The sequence below is a fragment of the Labrus mixtus genome, chromosome 13 (genome assembly GCF_963584025.1).
Source record: "Labrus mixtus chromosome 13, fLabMix1.1, whole genome shotgun sequence".
NCBI classification, from domain to species: domain Eukaryota; kingdom Metazoa; phylum Chordata; class Actinopteri; order Labriformes; family Labridae; genus Labrus; species Labrus mixtus.
In genome coordinates, this window is record NC_083624.1 from 25,729,650 (window position 1) to 25,746,422 (window position 16,773).

Below are 16,773 nucleotides of genomic sequence, written 5' to 3' on the forward strand. Positions count from 1 at the left end.
ATTGTTTAAACTGTATCCAACCTTACCTCTGAATATGAAGGGTTTTCAAATGTGGTGCTTGGCTTTAACTTCCTCTTGAATAAGCTCCACCTGGACTCCTGCAGACAAACACAAACAATGATGCGGCATAACAGACGCATCCATTTTTTTAATGTTTCATGCAGGACATAAGAGACTCACCTGCACAGGTTTGGTGTTTACAGTAGATGTGTTGATGATGCCCGTGTTCTGATCTTCTCGATATGCCGGGTTCACAAAGTTGTTCTCCAACTGTTCACCACTCACATTAACAGTCACCTGTAGAAGGGCAGGTTTAACCTTTAACCTTTCACAAGAAACCACCACCAGGAACTTATTGGCCTAATTTATAACATCAATCTTAAAATGAGAGGCGTCAATCAAATACTCAGGCGATAACAGGAGCCATGCAACATTCATGACCTCTCTGCACATCAAGACGTCTTATTCACACAAATGTTCGGTTATTTTTCTGCAATGACAAAGGCTCTCCTGGCCAGTAAAACTCTGAACACTTTCTGTTGTATCACTGAATATTATTCACATTATTCATCTTAAAACATGTTCATCAAAGTGGGTATCTAAATCCTGAAAACATCTCTTTTGCATTGTAAATTAAAGTCTTCCTCTTTTTTTGGAAGAAATCCAACTTCATAGCTGGCTTTAGATTTTAAGGAGTATCGTTGGCTATCTGACGATATTTAAAATAGATGTGTTCAAACTATAATTCTTTAATGCTTACAAATCTTTTTTAAAAGGGGATTAACACAAATATGTGACACTACTAAACAAACCATTCCTGAATTCTGGAGCGTGTTTTTCCTTTTACTAATTTCAAAAGACTTTAGTGTCAAAAGTAAGATAAAAAAAGAGAAGAAGCTGAAATTAAGATAGCAATCAGTCTATGTATGATACATTTTTCTCAGAATGATTTATTGTCAGCTACTGGAAGTCTTAGTGTTTTTTATTCATGTGTGTCATGTAAATAATTTTTAATATTTAAAAAGTTCCAAATGAAAAAAAAAACTTTCACTCGAGCACTTGTTCATACCTGTGTGGCATGAATGACAGCAGGATCACTGGACACAGGAGCGGTGGCATATAACGGGTTCTCAAATGTGATTGGCTGCCTCCCAGCTTCAACAGCAAAATTTTCATCCTGTGTGGAAATTTGATTGAAAAGACAACTTTCTATACTTATTTTAAACACAGCCATTACTGTAAATAGGACACAGCCCACTTTTTAGATGAAAATAAAGGTATTAAAAGTTTGTCTTATGCACTGGATTTTACAGTTTTCTTTCTGCTTTCTAAATACTGCTTACACAAGCAGTCCTAGAAGAAATACTTCAAAGAAAGTTGTCAATAATTACAACGGAGGGCACTTGTTTTTGAGTCACAAAATGCTGATAGTACATATTCAGGGAAAATATTTACTACTAATACACATCCTTGTGGCACTCACCATCTGCATGGCTGTGTCAATGAATGACACTCCAATACGTGACGGTCCAAGATCAACGTTATCACCAGAGCGAAACGTCACCCCATTCCCTGTGTCAGCGAACTTCACCAGGCTGCTGAGGCTGGCGAAAACAAAACAGTCCAGCTTGAACTTTGATCTCAATTATTTTGTCGTTGCTAGAAAATACTTAAAAAGTGTTCCAAAACTAAGATACCTGGGTAGTTTGGGCATGGAGGGGATGAAAGATCCCGTTCGTTTGTAGTTGAGGAAAACCCCGACAGCCAAAGCACCAGTAATCAGGATGATGATGACTGCCAGTAAAACAGCCACAGCTGAAGAAAAAACAGAGTTTACATATATGCATACAGGGCAGTCACCATAAGATGCTACTAATACAAATTCCTCCTGTTCAAAATGTTGCTGAGTAGTCAAATCTTGACACTAAACTTCACCCCCATAAAACACTACCCACATGACCTGCTTCATTATTATCATTGTATTATTGTATTATTATTATTATTTAGCATCAATATATATATACATATATACTGTACATTCTATATATTTTTATTATATTAGTCTATATTATATAACATTTCATTATATTACACTATATTGTTCATATTGCACTATATTATATTATATTATATTATATTATATTACATTATATTATATAACTGCACTCTGCATTACTGTGGGACAACACTGCCTCTCTTCTCTGCTGTTTACATTACATTGCTGCTATTTATCATACCAAGTCACTTTAATCATCACTTGTCACTTTATCTTGTCATTCTCTGCAAATACTGTCTCAATTCTCAATTCCCCCCAGTTAACTTCATCATTCATTTTGTACTGTATATACCCCCTGTTTTTATTTTTATTTTTATTTTTATTTTTATTTATCTATTCTGTTTAATGTGTATTTTTTAGCTTTCTTGTCTGTGCTGCTGTAACGCCCGAATTTCCCCTCTGGGGATCAATAAAGTACTATCCTATCCTATCCTAAATACTGTTCATGTGGTCCATTAGTAAACCACTGGAGACAGTGATCAGTAGATTATGACATGGTTATCTATTAGAGGAATGTTTAGTGCATTTGGCCAGCCTACATCTTTACAAATTGCTGAGATTACGTTTTTGTAAGTTGTTATTTTTTAAGCACTTTAAAGGAAGATAAGCATGAAGTGTGTCTTTATCATGTTTGGCCCAGAGCTGCTAAAATAAAGCCAACGGATCAGGATTGTTCCTGTACAGCAGCTCCTACATGTTAGCTCTTGTGGAGGGAGAATTAATTTTTTTGTTAATATTTCCAGTTAAAGGAGAGATAATGCGGCTATTGTTAAGTGCCTTTAAGTTGTTCTCAAACTGTAAATAAAAATAGACAATTGCATTAAACAGTAATAAAAAATGAAAAATAAAATACCTGTTCCTGCTGGAGCACCTCTTGACTTTCCCACCTCACAGTAGCTGCCCACATAACCATAAGGACACCTGCAGGAAGTCATGATGACCATCATAAAAAAACATGATGTGTATTTGAGAATGCCGCAAATATCAAATAAAAAATATCAAGTATGAAAGTAAATATTGTGATGGAGAGCCAGTTTATCACAGTTTGAATTGGCATCACCTAGACTCACTTGCACTTTGGCAGACCGCCTTCACCAGTGTAGCAGGTTCCACCATTCATGCATTTACATGCAGGGGGCATTGGAACAGGTGCCTCAATGGCTGCAGGAGCACAAGCCAGGCAAACGCAAAATCAACAACAACAACAACAAAACAATGTCACACCACACAATCACAAAACAACACGGGAGCAGCCAGGCACGTGTGAAGAATGGATTTATGAATGCAAAATGAAATGCAACACAGCAGCCAACACACAGTGCAGGCAGCTATACCGTCGACTCCGGCTTCTTTTTTACCTGCGTCACATTTACTGGAGTCAAACTCGAATGCCGAGGAGCCTTGTGGACAGGCGCAGGTATACCCACCAGGCCGCAGGAGACAGAGGTGACTGCACACATTCTTACAAGGGTTGGGTACTGAGGAGAAAAGCGCAAAAAGGACTGTCAGATATTGTCACAGCAAAAAAGAGGAAAACTCCCTGAAATACACATTATGATGTTTCCACATCACTCTCTTTCTGTGTTTTAAAAGAGCTTCAAAATTGTTTCTTGAATGATTTATTTTCCTCATGATCTAAATGCTCTTGTGTTTTATTCTTATTTTGTTTCACATTTTGTGTCATGTTGTTTAACTGTAAGCTGCTTGATATGTCTGTACGTCTTTGCAAGTTTATTGAAGGTTACATTTTCTTACAGTAGTTTGAAAAACAACATGTCGATTACTGTCCTCGTTTCTCTTCTGTTCCTTTTGGTTTATATTAGCTTCTATACTCAAAGATGCCTCTCGACATTATTATTTTCATCGACAGTGTAATGTGTAGATGGATAGCAGAGTGACATAACATTATGATTTAACATAATGCAATACACAAACACTTTCTGAACACTCCTCCTGACCTGATTGGTTGTGTCGGTGCTCCTGGTAAATGCGGACTTGAGTCAGCCAGGGGTTGATGGTTAGAACTTTGACTTTGTTTCCTTTCCCAAACTTGTTGGTCTTCCACACTTCACCTTTCTCCTTTGTTGTCCAGTACACGTGCCCCTCAAACACATCCAGACTGAATGGATGTCCAATGTCTGAAACAGAGAAAACACATTACTTTAAATGCCAATCATACTCTCATATCACCTCCACTTTTAAAATATAACAATTAATACATCAGTGACAGACATAATACTTTTTACTTCAATCGCAATATTCTGACCTCCAGATATGATGATCTTCCTCTCTGTGCCATCAGGCTTCATGGACTCGATGATGTTTTCCTTGGAGTCGCACCAGTAGATTCTATTCCCATTCAGGTAGTCCAGTGCCAGACCAGTAGGCCAGCCCAGATCCTCCTCCCTCACCAGGACCTCCCTGTGCTGACCGTCCATCCAAGCTGATTCTATTCGGGGTTTCCTGCCCCAGTCTGTCCAGTACATCATTCTGCCCACACAGAGTCATTCCAGAGTCAAAATATTTTACTCTTTTGAATGCACAAAAAAATAAAGGATGATAGTGACATATACATTTTTACATAATCACAACAGGTTCATACCCAAGAGATGGATTAACAACAATGGCTGCTGGCTGGTCGAGATCTGTGTGGATCAACCACTTCCTGTACCGCCCATCTAGTTTAGCCACTTCAACTCGATTGGTGCCCGAATCTGTCCAGTAAATGTGCCTAAAACAAGATGATGAATATGTACTGAGCAGCGGAACAAAAAACAAAAGAGCAACTTCTGTAATGATGAAAGGTTAATTACCCGCCAACCCAGTCCAAAGCAATGCCATCAGGATTAGCGATGTATCTCAGGTCCAGGTCCACCTCTTTCACTGGGTTGTTACCGTTGTCATTAAATGTAGTCATGTGGGCGCGTTTGATGGATCCAAACTGAGATCCTCGACCAAGAACTGTCCAGTAAACAATACCTACACAGCACAACACATGAAGGTTATCCAACCTTAGAGAAGCTGTTGTTAAGCCAAGACAACATTCAAAAGCTTTTCTGTCTTACTGAGTCCTTCTCCTTCTGGATCCCACAGATAGTCCAGGGCTTGGATGTGCTCAGAGTTGTCCACATAGTCTGAATATTGCTCAGAGGACAGGTTGAAACGACGGATGCGAACATTGTCTGGCAAGAGTAGCACCGGTGGGTTTCCTATACACACAAAAATGAGGTGTCGTGAATGCTATCAGAAATTTCAGTGCAGAGGGTTTTTCATTTGTGAGGAATTTCTTTCTTTTGTGTGCCAACGCTGAGCTCTCACCCTGGGCGGCACACTCTGTCCCATGTGGCTCCCCGAATGAGAGGAAGCCCTCAGCGCAAAAACACTCGTAGCTGCCCTTTGTGTTCTTGCACTCCTGAGGACATGTGCCATACACCTCGCACTCGTTCACATCTATTTCCAGAGAGAGAGAACCATAATGAATGTGTAGACATACTTTTAAATGAATCCAGAACATGACCATAAAAGGGATTGTTTACCTTCACAGGTGTGTTTTTCTGTCGGTCTGGGCTTGTAGCCCGGCCTGCATGAACAGAGGATACCTCCTGCTGTCAGGTCAGTACAGTTGTGTTCACAGATGTTGTCACTGCATGTGTGCCCACTGCCATGGTCTGAGTAGAACAAACACAGAAACACACTGAATAGCAGACAAGACTTTAAAGGAAACTGTGAAGCACCTTCAGTATGTCCACTTCTATGCTGTATTAATGTAAGTACCCAAACTGTGTTTATAACTTGCGTTTGGGCTTTTGAGGTATGGAAATGTTTGATATATTTGGGTCACTCAAACAATGTGCATGTGCAGTACATTTAGTATATCAGTCATTATCTAACACGGTGACCTTTCATTTGTCAATTCATCCTGACTCATTTTTCTCTTTATTGTTACTCACGGCAACCGAGCTCATCCGACTGATCTCCACAGTCGTCATAATCATCACAGGCGTACTGCAGAGGAATGCATTGGCCGTTACTGCATTTGTATTCTTCGTCTGTGCAGGGTCCATGAGTCGGGCTTTGGCCTAAACAGAAAGAAGTATATCAACTCACTTCATTTTCATTCAACCCTCACTTACAATGACATGGAGTCTTTACAGAATCAATTAAAAGACAGACAACAAAGCATTAAATGAACCAGAAGACAGATGGATACAAGGCTACTAAAATCAACAAACCAATTGATTTCTAAGAAACTTGGACAATTAAAAGGAATTGAGAAGAAAAAGCCTAAAACGTACTGAAATAATTAAGTTATTAGTTCAAAAAAGACACAAGCAACTAGCTATCATCCTTACAGTTTTCCTGTCTTTCATCAGAGCCATCACCACAGTCGTCCACAGAGTTGCACAGCTCGTGGCTGTAGATGCAGCGGTTGTTGTCACAGCGGAAACGGAACGGAGTCTCACACTGGATTTCCACTGTGGACGAACAGGAACACATCCATGTACAAAAAAGTGAGACAATATTTGGCTTGTTAATTCTTGGCAGTGTTGTTGTTGTGTGTGTTGATGTTCCTTCTTACAGCAGAGGTGAAGCTCCTCGTCTGAGTTATCCCCACAGTCATTGTCTCCGTCACATTTCCAGTGCGGCTGGATGCACACGTGGTTCTTGCACTCAAACAGGAAGGGGGTGCAGTATGTGCCGTTGGGATAGCGGGTCGCTGAAAGTCAATCAGGCCAAGAATGACTGAACGTGTAATCAGAAGAAAAAGGAACACATTCATGCTTTTCTTTTCACTGATGTTAAAGCTCCTCTCTGGATGAGGTGGAGATCCATTGCCGGACACTTACGACATGATGTCTCATCGGTATAATCCAGACAGTCGGGGTTGCCGTCACATTTGAAACGTTCAGCGATACAGTGTCCACTGGTGCACTGGAAGTAACCGGGATGACAAGTCCGCAGCTCTGCAAGAAATCCAAACCAGAACAAATGTAGCTTTAAGTCCTATGAAAGTATTCTTCATTCATGGAGAAGAGAAAAGTTACAGTAAAGACACATTGAGAAAGTTGTTTTAAACACTTATCCCCAAGATGGTTTTATTTTTTCTACATAAGAAACCTTCTTTTGAAACATCAAGTGACGCTTAAAAACACTGATCTGTCTTGAATTCTATAAGCACTTAAAGATAAATAAGAGAGCAGGCCGGTGAATAAACTATATTTGAATAGATGGCCTATAGGTGGTCCTGTCGGTCTATTCCGAGCTTCAATACTTTTTTTTCTAAGTTTTATTGCTCCTTTGTTTAGTGCAGCCCTCCGTTACTCACAAACAGCCAGCCAACAAAGACCCTCCACTCACCACAGTCCCTTTCATCCGAGTTGTCCTCACAGTCGTTGTCATGGTCACAGACCCAACGGTCAGGAATGCAGCGCAGATTATCACAGCGAAACTCGCTCTCTGTGCACGCGCGTGGAGCTGAGGAAAAACAACATGAAGACAGAAATCAAACAATCAATCAATTCTCCAAAACAGACAGAGCTGTATTGATCAGAGGGATGTCAAAAACTCATTTTAGTCCTGAATTTGACTGTGAGTAAGTTTTAACCTGTTTTCAGTTCTTAATGTTTTCAAATGTTATTTATTATTTTCATGCATACTGCGGCATTAAACCTCCAGCAACCACATTAAAACAGCAGCATGTGCAGCTGTTCCTCAGTGAGCTCATGCAGCAACTAGTGGAGAGGTAGCACTATGATTTAACTCTAGGCCCTGGTCCTCCTTTGAGAAGCTACATTATCGCTATTAACTGGCATGTTCTCAGACGTGTTAAATTCTCCAGGGCAAAGGGTGACAGACTCCTTCACTCCCTCGTGCTGACATGCCGAGGACAGCCTGTTTCTTTAGCAGTTGATAAGACTACCTCTCTCAGCGCTCCAGCGATGGGTGAAGTGTTGGGCTTCAAACAAAACCAGCCTGCTGTTTGATAAAATCAAGCCAGATTGACTCTTTGCCATCAACACCACTTTCTCATTTGGACAATCCACAGGAGCTGAGCTAAATCTCCCACTAAACCCACTTAAAAGACACCTACATGATATCAAAACAATGTACCTCCATTTTCACTTTTCACAGTCCCCTAAGTACTCAAAGCAAACGCTCCAGCTGAGCTTAATGTTGCACTCACTGCAGCTGCGTTCATCAGAGTTGTCCCCGCAATCGTCGTCCCCGTCACAGCTCCATCTCAGCGGGATGCAGCGGTGGTTGTCGCAGCGGAAGTCTCCGCTAGGATCACAGGTTAGTTCATCTGGGAGAAAAAGATGCAGGTTAATAAAGCTTTTCTTTATCTAATAACATCACTTAGTCTATCTTGTACTCTCGCTGTGCCAAATAGTGTCTCTACTCTAAAACTCTACTCTTGTTCGAGGATTGTTTTTATACTGAACTGCACCTTAAGGATCTCTAGATTTAAAGCATGTTTAATTGATGAAAACTCTGTTGGTGTTTGTTTTGTTGTTTTTTTACCTTTGAGGGATAATAAGATGTGTTTCTATAAAAATGTGCAATACTGTATTTGCTAAGTAAGCATATGCTTGTACTAAATAAATGAAGTCTGATTTTCAGCAGTTTAAATATAACATTATGTTACCTGAGTTATTTGAACCAAAATTAAATTAGGAGCATATGAAATAATTGTCCTCAGTATTATAGGCAGCATAGATGTATGCTATGTAGATATGGCAACACTTATAAATCACATTAAATGTCTTATGCCTGTTTATAAGCTCCACTTGGCTAACACAGAACATTTAGCATGAGAGCTGAATTACTTGCAGGGCTTACATATTGTATAAAGTTAAATGGTGTACAATAATTGTCATCCCAATTGAACAAATGTACACCTGTTTCATAAACTTTGAATGACATGACATAAGAGGAAAGCCTGATGAAACTGACTGGAAGTTTTTAGGCTTTAAGTAATAATGAAAATGTCAGTTTGAAATAAACAGCATCTTGTTTTTTAATTAAAGTAGTCATAAAGGGAGGAGAGCAGCCAGTGTGTTTCTGTAGAGGATAAGACTACAGGAGATGAGAAGCACAGACTGGAGAGGAGTGGAGGAGAGCCGCTCTGAGCCATCTCTACCACACAGTGCTGGGGGTCAAAGATAGCGCAGTGTGAGCCCTCCTAGCCCTCCACCTGGCCCATCTGCTGCATTCTTACAGGAAGATTAGCACGGATCTCCCGTCCTGCGCGGGCATGGCACTAATGGAGAGAGGGCCTCCGATAAGAGATGGGAGGGCCGCGATGGGTGTGTTTGGATCGTAGCAAAGTACAAAGAGGCTTGTGTGAACCCTGCCCCCACGCAAGGACAGAGCAACAACACACACACACAGATACACACACGTATATGTAGAGACATACCACTGGACAGCTCATAAATCTGTGGTGCTCTCAGGGAGAGGCAGATGGTGGGGGAGGGTGAGTGGTGAGACCCTCTCCATCAGCACCTCCCACTACCTCACTGGGTAATGTTCTAGAGGAGGCTGAGGTGTTAGCTAATTGCCCTTCAATCACTCCATGAACATGTAATCTTCTTTCCATGCTGTACATGCTTAAAATCTCTGGAATCATCTCACTATAGGATAATACATGTGATGTGATTAACCTGTAAAGCTCTAAAATAAGGGTTTATTATCTTGTGAAATGCCATTCTTCAGGTCATTGCCACAAAGTAAAGAGGACTTAAGCTCTGCCACGTGGATGGTTGAAGCTCAACTCACCACAGCCCTGCTCATCACTGTTGTCTCTGCAGTCGTTTTGGCCATTGCAAACAGACCACAGTGGCACACAGCGATAGTTGGTCTTGCAGTCAAACTCTGTGTGGTTGTCACATCGATATGCAGGCCCCACTGTGGAGAAAAACACCAGGTTTTCAATTAAACTAGAAAAAGATTTTTTTAAACATCAAAATAAATTAGTTTTAAAATTTAACCTGATTCCAATTTCAATTTTAAAAAAAAACCCACAAGTTTTGGAAAATAAAATAAAAAAGTGAAAGATTCTAAACATACTGCACTCCTCTAATGGTTCATCAGAGTTGTCTCCACAATCATCATCCACATCACACTTCCAGTTCTGGGGGATGCAGCGTCCATTGCGGCATTTGAACTGTCCTGGGCTGCAGGTCCTGGTGGAGCAGTGGGCGGGGTCCTCATCAGACTGATCCCCACAGTCATCCTCACCGTCACACTGCCATGACTCAGGGATACAGCGCTTATTAGCACACTGCCACTGGCGGGTTTCACACTGGTGTGTAGCTAGATGGAAGGCAAATCAATCAGTTTAATGGAGCTAGTCTTTATGAAAAGTATGAATGCAGACACATTAAACAGGTTCAGAATAACGGAAATAAGTTGAAGTAAATGCACTTAAAATGAGCCTAAAAAGATCAACTATATTTTGGAAAAAATTGAAATAAGTGAACCAGAAGAACAAAACCCACCACAAAGCACAGGATCTTCATCTGAGCCGTCATGGCAGTCCTGGTTGCTGTTGCACAGGAAGTGTGGACTGGTGCAGTTTCCATCATTGCACTGAAACTGGCCGAGCCTGCAGTGGCGAGCGGGGCAGGTGGAGGGCTCATCAGAACCATCTCTGCAGTCCCTCTGACCATCACACTTCCACCAAATGGGAATACATCTGTGGGAGCAGAGGTAGTTTAGCAACCACACTACAAAATGCTTTCTCTCTAGACCTACTTTAAACCATTTAAAGATCACAACATGAACCAAACAAACGTTATAAAGGAACTAAATTGTGAGTGGGCTTGAAAATTAAATGTGGCCCATGAAGCATCTAACATTTGAGCAATTATTTTACATAATAATGTTTATCTAAAATAGGATTTTAAGTATCTACTGACCCCATCATTGCAACCAGTGAGTCAGAATTTCAAACACAGAGATTTTGTAACAACTGATGCATGAACTTATACCACAAACAGCAGGGGGCACTATCTCCCAATGGAAAGACTCTGATATGAACTGCATGGTCCAACGTTTTGAAAATACATGTGATGGATCAAGTTAGTGAACAGCCTAAGTTAGAACTTTTTATTAGTTCATAGTCAATAAATACATAAAGCAATTCAAGGTTTGGAGCAGAACAATCCATTTTATGGTAGAAAGATGAAAAAAAAAGACCACCAACCATCCTACCAGTGGACTAATTCCTTTGTAGTAGTCACACTAATGTATGATATAAGGATGTTTACTAAGCTGCAGATATCATAAACTGATCGCACAAAGTGCCACAAGAAGAAATCTCAACAAACCTTTCATTGTTAGCACATCTGTACTGGGTGCTGGTGCACATAGGAAGGCATCGGCTCACACCTCCTATTTGGACGGTCAGGAAATGGTCGGGGCACTCACAGGTGTGTTCCCGTCCCCCATGACGGATGAGGCACAGGTGAGAGCAGCCTCCATTGTTCACAGCGCAAGGATTGTTTCCTGTCAGAGGAAGAGACACAGACAGCATTCTCAGATACTCGACAGGTATTGTTCCGCTTGTGGTTGAGAATTATATTTAAAATGGCTTTCAATGGATATGTGTCGAGTTAAAGAAAATAGATACTTTGAAGACAAAAGCTTTAATGACCAACAGGTTTTGAACACAACACTCACCAATAGGCTGTCTGTAAGGATGGCACACATGAATGTCAAATGGTCTGTGGGTGGTGTTAACTAGGAGCTCACGACCAGAGCCGTCATATTTGTTGCCTTTCTCCACTGAGCGTGTGTTCCAGTCAGTCCAGTATACAGTGTCTTCAAACACAGTCAGGGCGAAAGGATGAGGCAGCGTTCCATCGTACACTGTGTGTCTGTGGTGACCGTCTAAGTCTGAGTATCTGAAAAAGAAATGCAAGTCAAAGTCTATCTGCATTTACAAGAAGAAGAACCAGCATGCTCACTTTGAGACGAATGTGCTTACTCGATGTAACTGAGGTGAGCATCAGACCAGTAGAGCTTGTCATTAGTGTAGTCAATTGTGATCCCGTTGGGCCACTCGATCTTTGTGGTGATGATAGTTGTTTTGTTGGTTCCATCCATTCCAACACGACCAATAAAAGCTTTGTCTCCCCAGTCAGTCCAGTACACATATCTAACATAGAAGCAAGACAATGACTTACCATCCCATTATAGTCTACAAAGAGAAGAACATCTCTACATCTGAACTAAATGTTTTCATTGTCACATAGTAAGAGGCAGAGCATCACTGAAACTGTATTATTTAAACTTACATTAATCATTTTGAGTATCACTGAAATTTGGCCGTTAGTTGTTGGTGGATTTGTATAAAGAACATGTTTTACAACAAACAATAATACGTCCAACTGTAATTATGTCAGGTTTTACACCTTTAGTATTTTAGTAAACTCAACTGCTTGTGTAATCTTAGAAGACTTTTTGTAAATTAATATATAAACAGAAAATGTGTCGACAGGTCTTAAGGCATTAAGCACTTATAGCAATAAAATACAAAGCAATGGATTGTTTGGAGCTCATTAAAAGAATCCTTACTAAAAAAACTGTCCAATAACTCTTGTCAGTTCGTCTCTATTTGTCCTATACTTTTCTACTAATACAAAATAAGAACTTGTTTTATAATTCGGTGAAAATGAAATTCTCATTCGATAAAAATATATTGCCGATAGTATTCAACAATCAAAGACAGAGAAAGATCAAATGTGCCCAATAATTCTGCCTATAAATAATTATTTCTGTAGTTTATTGACTTGCACTTTCTTTATATATTATATACTATATGGGAATTTATTATAATAAATTAGAGGTAATATGAAGAGTAAAACCAATACATCGATTGGGCTCTATTACAAAACAGAATACCTCTTTGCGTCCAACTCACCCATATTTGGGATGTAACACAATGGCTCTGGGGTTTTCAAAGCAGTAGGTGTTATTGGGGTCCACACAGTGCTCAGCCAGTTTCTTCACAAATCGACCATCCAGCTCCGAGACTTTAAGACAGTCCAAGAAGCTGTCTGCCCAGTAGAGTTTCCTTGCTATCCAGTCAACTGCAAGTCCCTCTCCATGTAAAACTCCATTGACCACAACCTCTCTGTTACTGCCATTGAAGTACATCCTCTCAATCACTCTGCGGCTCACATCAATCCAATAAAGTCGTTTTTCAACACGATCAAAGTCCATGGCCACAACACTGGTCAGGCCCTGCAGGATCAGAGAGTAAGCCTCTCCATCCGTAGACAGGTTCCTCAGGTAATAGCGATTGCTGAAGATGAGGTAGGGTGAGATGTTGCTGTTCTGACGGCAGCTGCGGCCGTCCGGCTCTCTGAGGAATCCCGGGGCACACTTACACATGTAGGAGCCAACACTGTTCTCACAGATCTGGCTGCATACGTTCGGCGTCTCTGCACACTCGTTGACATCGTCACACGTTTTTTTGTCAGACATGAGGCGGTAACCAGGGCGACAAGTGCAGGTGAAGCTGGTGGGCGTGTCAGTGCAGTTGTGGTCACAGTGGTGGACAGATGGGTCGGTGCATTCATTGACACCTAGAGTCAGAGAAGCGTAATATAAACACAGTTATCACTGTCATAAAAAGGCATGTTTGTTCATTCAACTTTTTTTACACTTTATCATCACTGTGACTTTTTATTCTTACTCTAAATATAAAAATTAAATGCAAATTCAAATTCAAAATCACAGGTTTTGTGGTTTTAAACCACAGATAGGTAGATAGAAAAGCTTTGTGCGGCATCAAAAGACAACTTTGACATTTGTTTTATAAATTTTCTTACTGCAGCATTTACATTTTCTGATTATTATTTATATTATAAAAAACATTTTAAAAAAGCCACAAGCTTCCAGGACAACAGCACATGGGTGTGCGCGTACTAACCACTGGGCCACTGGCGCCCCCATTCAACCATTTCTTGATGGCCAAATTGCTTTGATTTCACTCTCTTTCCCCCACACCTCAAACAGCATTTCTTTGACATATCCCCTAGAGGGAGCATGCAGTAGCTGGAGGGATCCAGCACAAACACACAAAAAACAGGTAAAAGAGGGGCGCTGGTGGCGCAGTGGTTAGAGCGCGCGCCGCATGCATGGAGGCCGTGGCCCTCCAGGCGGGCGGCCCAGGCTCAAATCCGGCCTGTGGCTCCCTTCCCGCATGTCATTCCCCACTCTCTCTCCCTGATTTCTGACTCTTTCCACTGTCCTATCTCTCCAATAAAGGCACAAAATGCCCAAAAATAAATCTTTAAAATAAAAAATAAAAAACAGGTAAAAGATAAAAGGATGTCGTTAATGGCATAACTCCTTCAGCTGTTCTGTACATTTCTTCACACTCACCACATCCCTTCTCGTCGCTGTTGTCAGAGCAGTCATCACTCCTGTCGCACACCTGGCTCAGGGGGACGCAGTGTCCATTGTCACATCTGAACTCTCCCGGGGGGCAGGTGGGACCTGGTGTGTGGCACATGTGCTCCAGCTCATCAGACTCATCCCCGCAGTCATTGTCTCCATCGCAAACAAAGTCGTGGGATACGCAGCGGCCGTTCTGGCAGGTGTACTGATGCTGTTGGCACGCCTGATAGGTGCAGCCCTGCTCGTCGCTACCGTCTCCGCAGTCGTTTCGTCGATCACACCTGATTTCAAACAAAAGGCCACAAAAGGTGAACTCACTTTCCAACACAGACTTATTGAAGGTCTAATTTCTGATGTATTTTTTCTCACCTGTAGGCGCTGCGTATGCACAGGCCATTGTTACAGGTGAACTCATTGATGCCACAGGATCTGCGTGTGCAGTTCTGATGTTCATCTAATGCATCAGCACAGTCTGCATCTCCATCACACACCCAGTCACGAGGGATGCATTTCCGCTGTGGCGGTTGATTGTTGGCACATGTGAATTCTAGATTTGAACATGTGCGATTTGCTGGAAAAAAAAGAGTTAAATAATGATGATGATGACCCAGCGACAACCTGCATTTTTGGCAGTCCGTACATTCCAAACTCTATTTCCAAACATGCAGCCGTGACTTTATATTCTTCATCCATCTAACGTGATTGATGCACATTGTTTTGAAGTGAGTCTCCTACAGAGGCTCCGGCTGTGCTGAAGTCTTTAGCTTCAGGCACCTTATTGTTGGAGCACACATCGGTGAGACATAAAAGTCTTGATCCACCCTGAGCCAGGAAGCCAGAGAACGGAGACATGCACAAAGTAACGAGTGAGGCAGGAGAAATCAGGAATGTCAGCTCCTTGGGATGGAGACCTTCTACAGGAGACCAAGATGCCAGGCACTGACTGCCAGTGTCTCCCACACAACACTCCCCCAGTGGTGTGTATCCTAATCCATCAGCGTCCTGAATAATGACAGGATGAGGAAAACAAGGGGGGGTGGGGGTGGATGTGGAGGAGTGATGGGAAACAAGAGGATCGGCTGCGAGGGGAGGAGATGCAGCAAAGGATAAGGAAGAGGACAAAGAGAAAGAAGATGTGGAAAGAGAGAGAAAGGTTATGAAAGGATGCATACCACAATTATGCCTCTGGTCTTCGTCACTCATATCTCCACAGTCATTGTCTCCATCACAGATCCAGGATGAGGCGATGCACCTGCCGTCATCACAGCGAAACTGATCAGAGTTGCAGGTTCTGGCCTGTGTGGCTGAAAAGACAAAGAATTCAACTAAAACCACTGATAGAAAAGCACAGTACTTTTTCCCAGTACCTTCTAATAAAATATACATACAAGATATATACAAAGTAGATTATTTCACTTTTCTACTTTTTGTTTTTTTCCGATTATCTCAGGTACTCCCCCGTCTGCTTTCCTAATAATAAGCAAGGCACAATATAACACAGGCAAAGCTTTCAAAATAGTCATGGCAACTCCCCATTCCCATGCATGGTGGGCTATCTAAACAAAAGCCAAAGTGAGGCTCTGTAACCCCTGATGGACAAAGGGAGGGGGGAGGTGTTGTTAGTCGGGGGACACTGAGGGGCGTCAGCACACAGGAATGCAGCACACAATAGGAGGCCTGACTGACCATGTCGTCAACAAAGACATACACCACTGACTCGCACTTTCTGCTACATCACTCACACACAGATGCAGACGCACACAGACACAACCGCACAATAACAGAGCAGCTGATAACTGGGCGGGGGGCAGACACACAAAGCAGACGGGCCCGTTTTTGGGGGTGTGAGAGAGTTGTGCAACACTCACTGCAGGAGAGGGGTTCATCAGAGCCGTCAGCGCAGTCAGCTCCTCCGTCACAGTACCAGTGGGCGGGGATGCAGCGTCCGCTGGAGCAGCGGAACTCAGTCTGGGAACATGTGGATGCAGCTAGGAAGAAAGTAGAAGACAAGCATGAAATCAGTGAGAGGACTTGACAGTGTGGGATTCTCAACAAGGCTGATGAGGGGCCGTCTGTTTGACTCTTTTATATCCTCTTTCTCACAACTAAGATTGCAATCCTGATATATCAAGATTGATAAAACTAAAGATTTGCAACATTTCCTGTAATGAATTAGATATCTAACTACTGAATCTATATGTGTCAATAAAAATATATTTGTTTTATTGTTTGATAAAAAAAAAATTGCATTAGGCGTGTTTATCTCTCTTTGAACTGAATGTTTCTGGGTAAAATCCTTTTCTAAT

At 41.6% G+C, this 16,773-nt stretch overlaps 1 protein-coding gene across 1 annotated transcript in view; it reads right to left on the reverse strand.

The window, feature by feature from the left end:
- The window catches only part of lrp2a (low density lipoprotein receptor-related protein 2a), a 46,063-nt gene that overhangs the window by 380 nt on the left and 28,910 nt on the right, over positions 1 to 16,773 (reverse strand). The window contains exons 49-80 of the mRNA XM_061054402.1: positions 16,336 to 16,455; positions 15,640 to 15,771; positions 14,837 to 15,038; positions 14,453 to 14,748; positions 12,984 to 13,650; positions 12,048 to 12,218; positions 11,741 to 11,964; positions 11,389 to 11,566; positions 10,558 to 10,754; positions 10,127 to 10,372; positions 9,836 to 9,964; positions 8,241 to 8,360; positions 7,415 to 7,531; positions 6,904 to 7,020; positions 6,636 to 6,773; positions 6,409 to 6,531; positions 6,007 to 6,135; positions 5,593 to 5,724; positions 5,375 to 5,506; positions 5,122 to 5,265; positions 4,870 to 5,035; positions 4,659 to 4,787; positions 4,323 to 4,546; positions 4,015 to 4,194; positions 3,415 to 3,534; positions 3,127 to 3,217; positions 2,910 to 2,977; positions 1,698 to 1,815; positions 1,484 to 1,604; positions 1,070 to 1,177; positions 181 to 297; positions 27 to 98 (exon numbers count right to left, since the gene is read on the reverse strand). Coding sequence (XP_060910385.1) covers positions 27 to 98; positions 181 to 297; positions 1,070 to 1,177; positions 1,484 to 1,604; positions 1,698 to 1,815; positions 2,910 to 2,977; positions 3,127 to 3,217; positions 3,415 to 3,534; positions 4,015 to 4,194; positions 4,323 to 4,546; positions 4,659 to 4,787; positions 4,870 to 5,035; positions 5,122 to 5,265; positions 5,375 to 5,506; positions 5,593 to 5,724; positions 6,007 to 6,135; positions 6,409 to 6,531; positions 6,636 to 6,773; positions 6,904 to 7,020; positions 7,415 to 7,531; positions 8,241 to 8,360; positions 9,836 to 9,964; positions 10,127 to 10,372; positions 10,558 to 10,754; positions 11,389 to 11,566; positions 11,741 to 11,964; positions 12,048 to 12,218; positions 12,984 to 13,650; positions 14,453 to 14,748; positions 14,837 to 15,038; positions 15,640 to 15,771; positions 16,336 to 16,455 — 5,228 coding nt within the window. The remainder of the gene's footprint in view (positions 1 to 26; positions 99 to 180; positions 298 to 1,069; positions 1,178 to 1,483; positions 1,605 to 1,697; positions 1,816 to 2,909; positions 2,978 to 3,126; positions 3,218 to 3,414; positions 3,535 to 4,014; positions 4,195 to 4,322; positions 4,547 to 4,658; positions 4,788 to 4,869; positions 5,036 to 5,121; positions 5,266 to 5,374; positions 5,507 to 5,592; positions 5,725 to 6,006; positions 6,136 to 6,408; positions 6,532 to 6,635; positions 6,774 to 6,903; positions 7,021 to 7,414; positions 7,532 to 8,240; positions 8,361 to 9,835; positions 9,965 to 10,126; positions 10,373 to 10,557; positions 10,755 to 11,388; positions 11,567 to 11,740; positions 11,965 to 12,047; positions 12,219 to 12,983; positions 13,651 to 14,452; positions 14,749 to 14,836; positions 15,039 to 15,639; positions 15,772 to 16,335; positions 16,456 to 16,773) is intronic.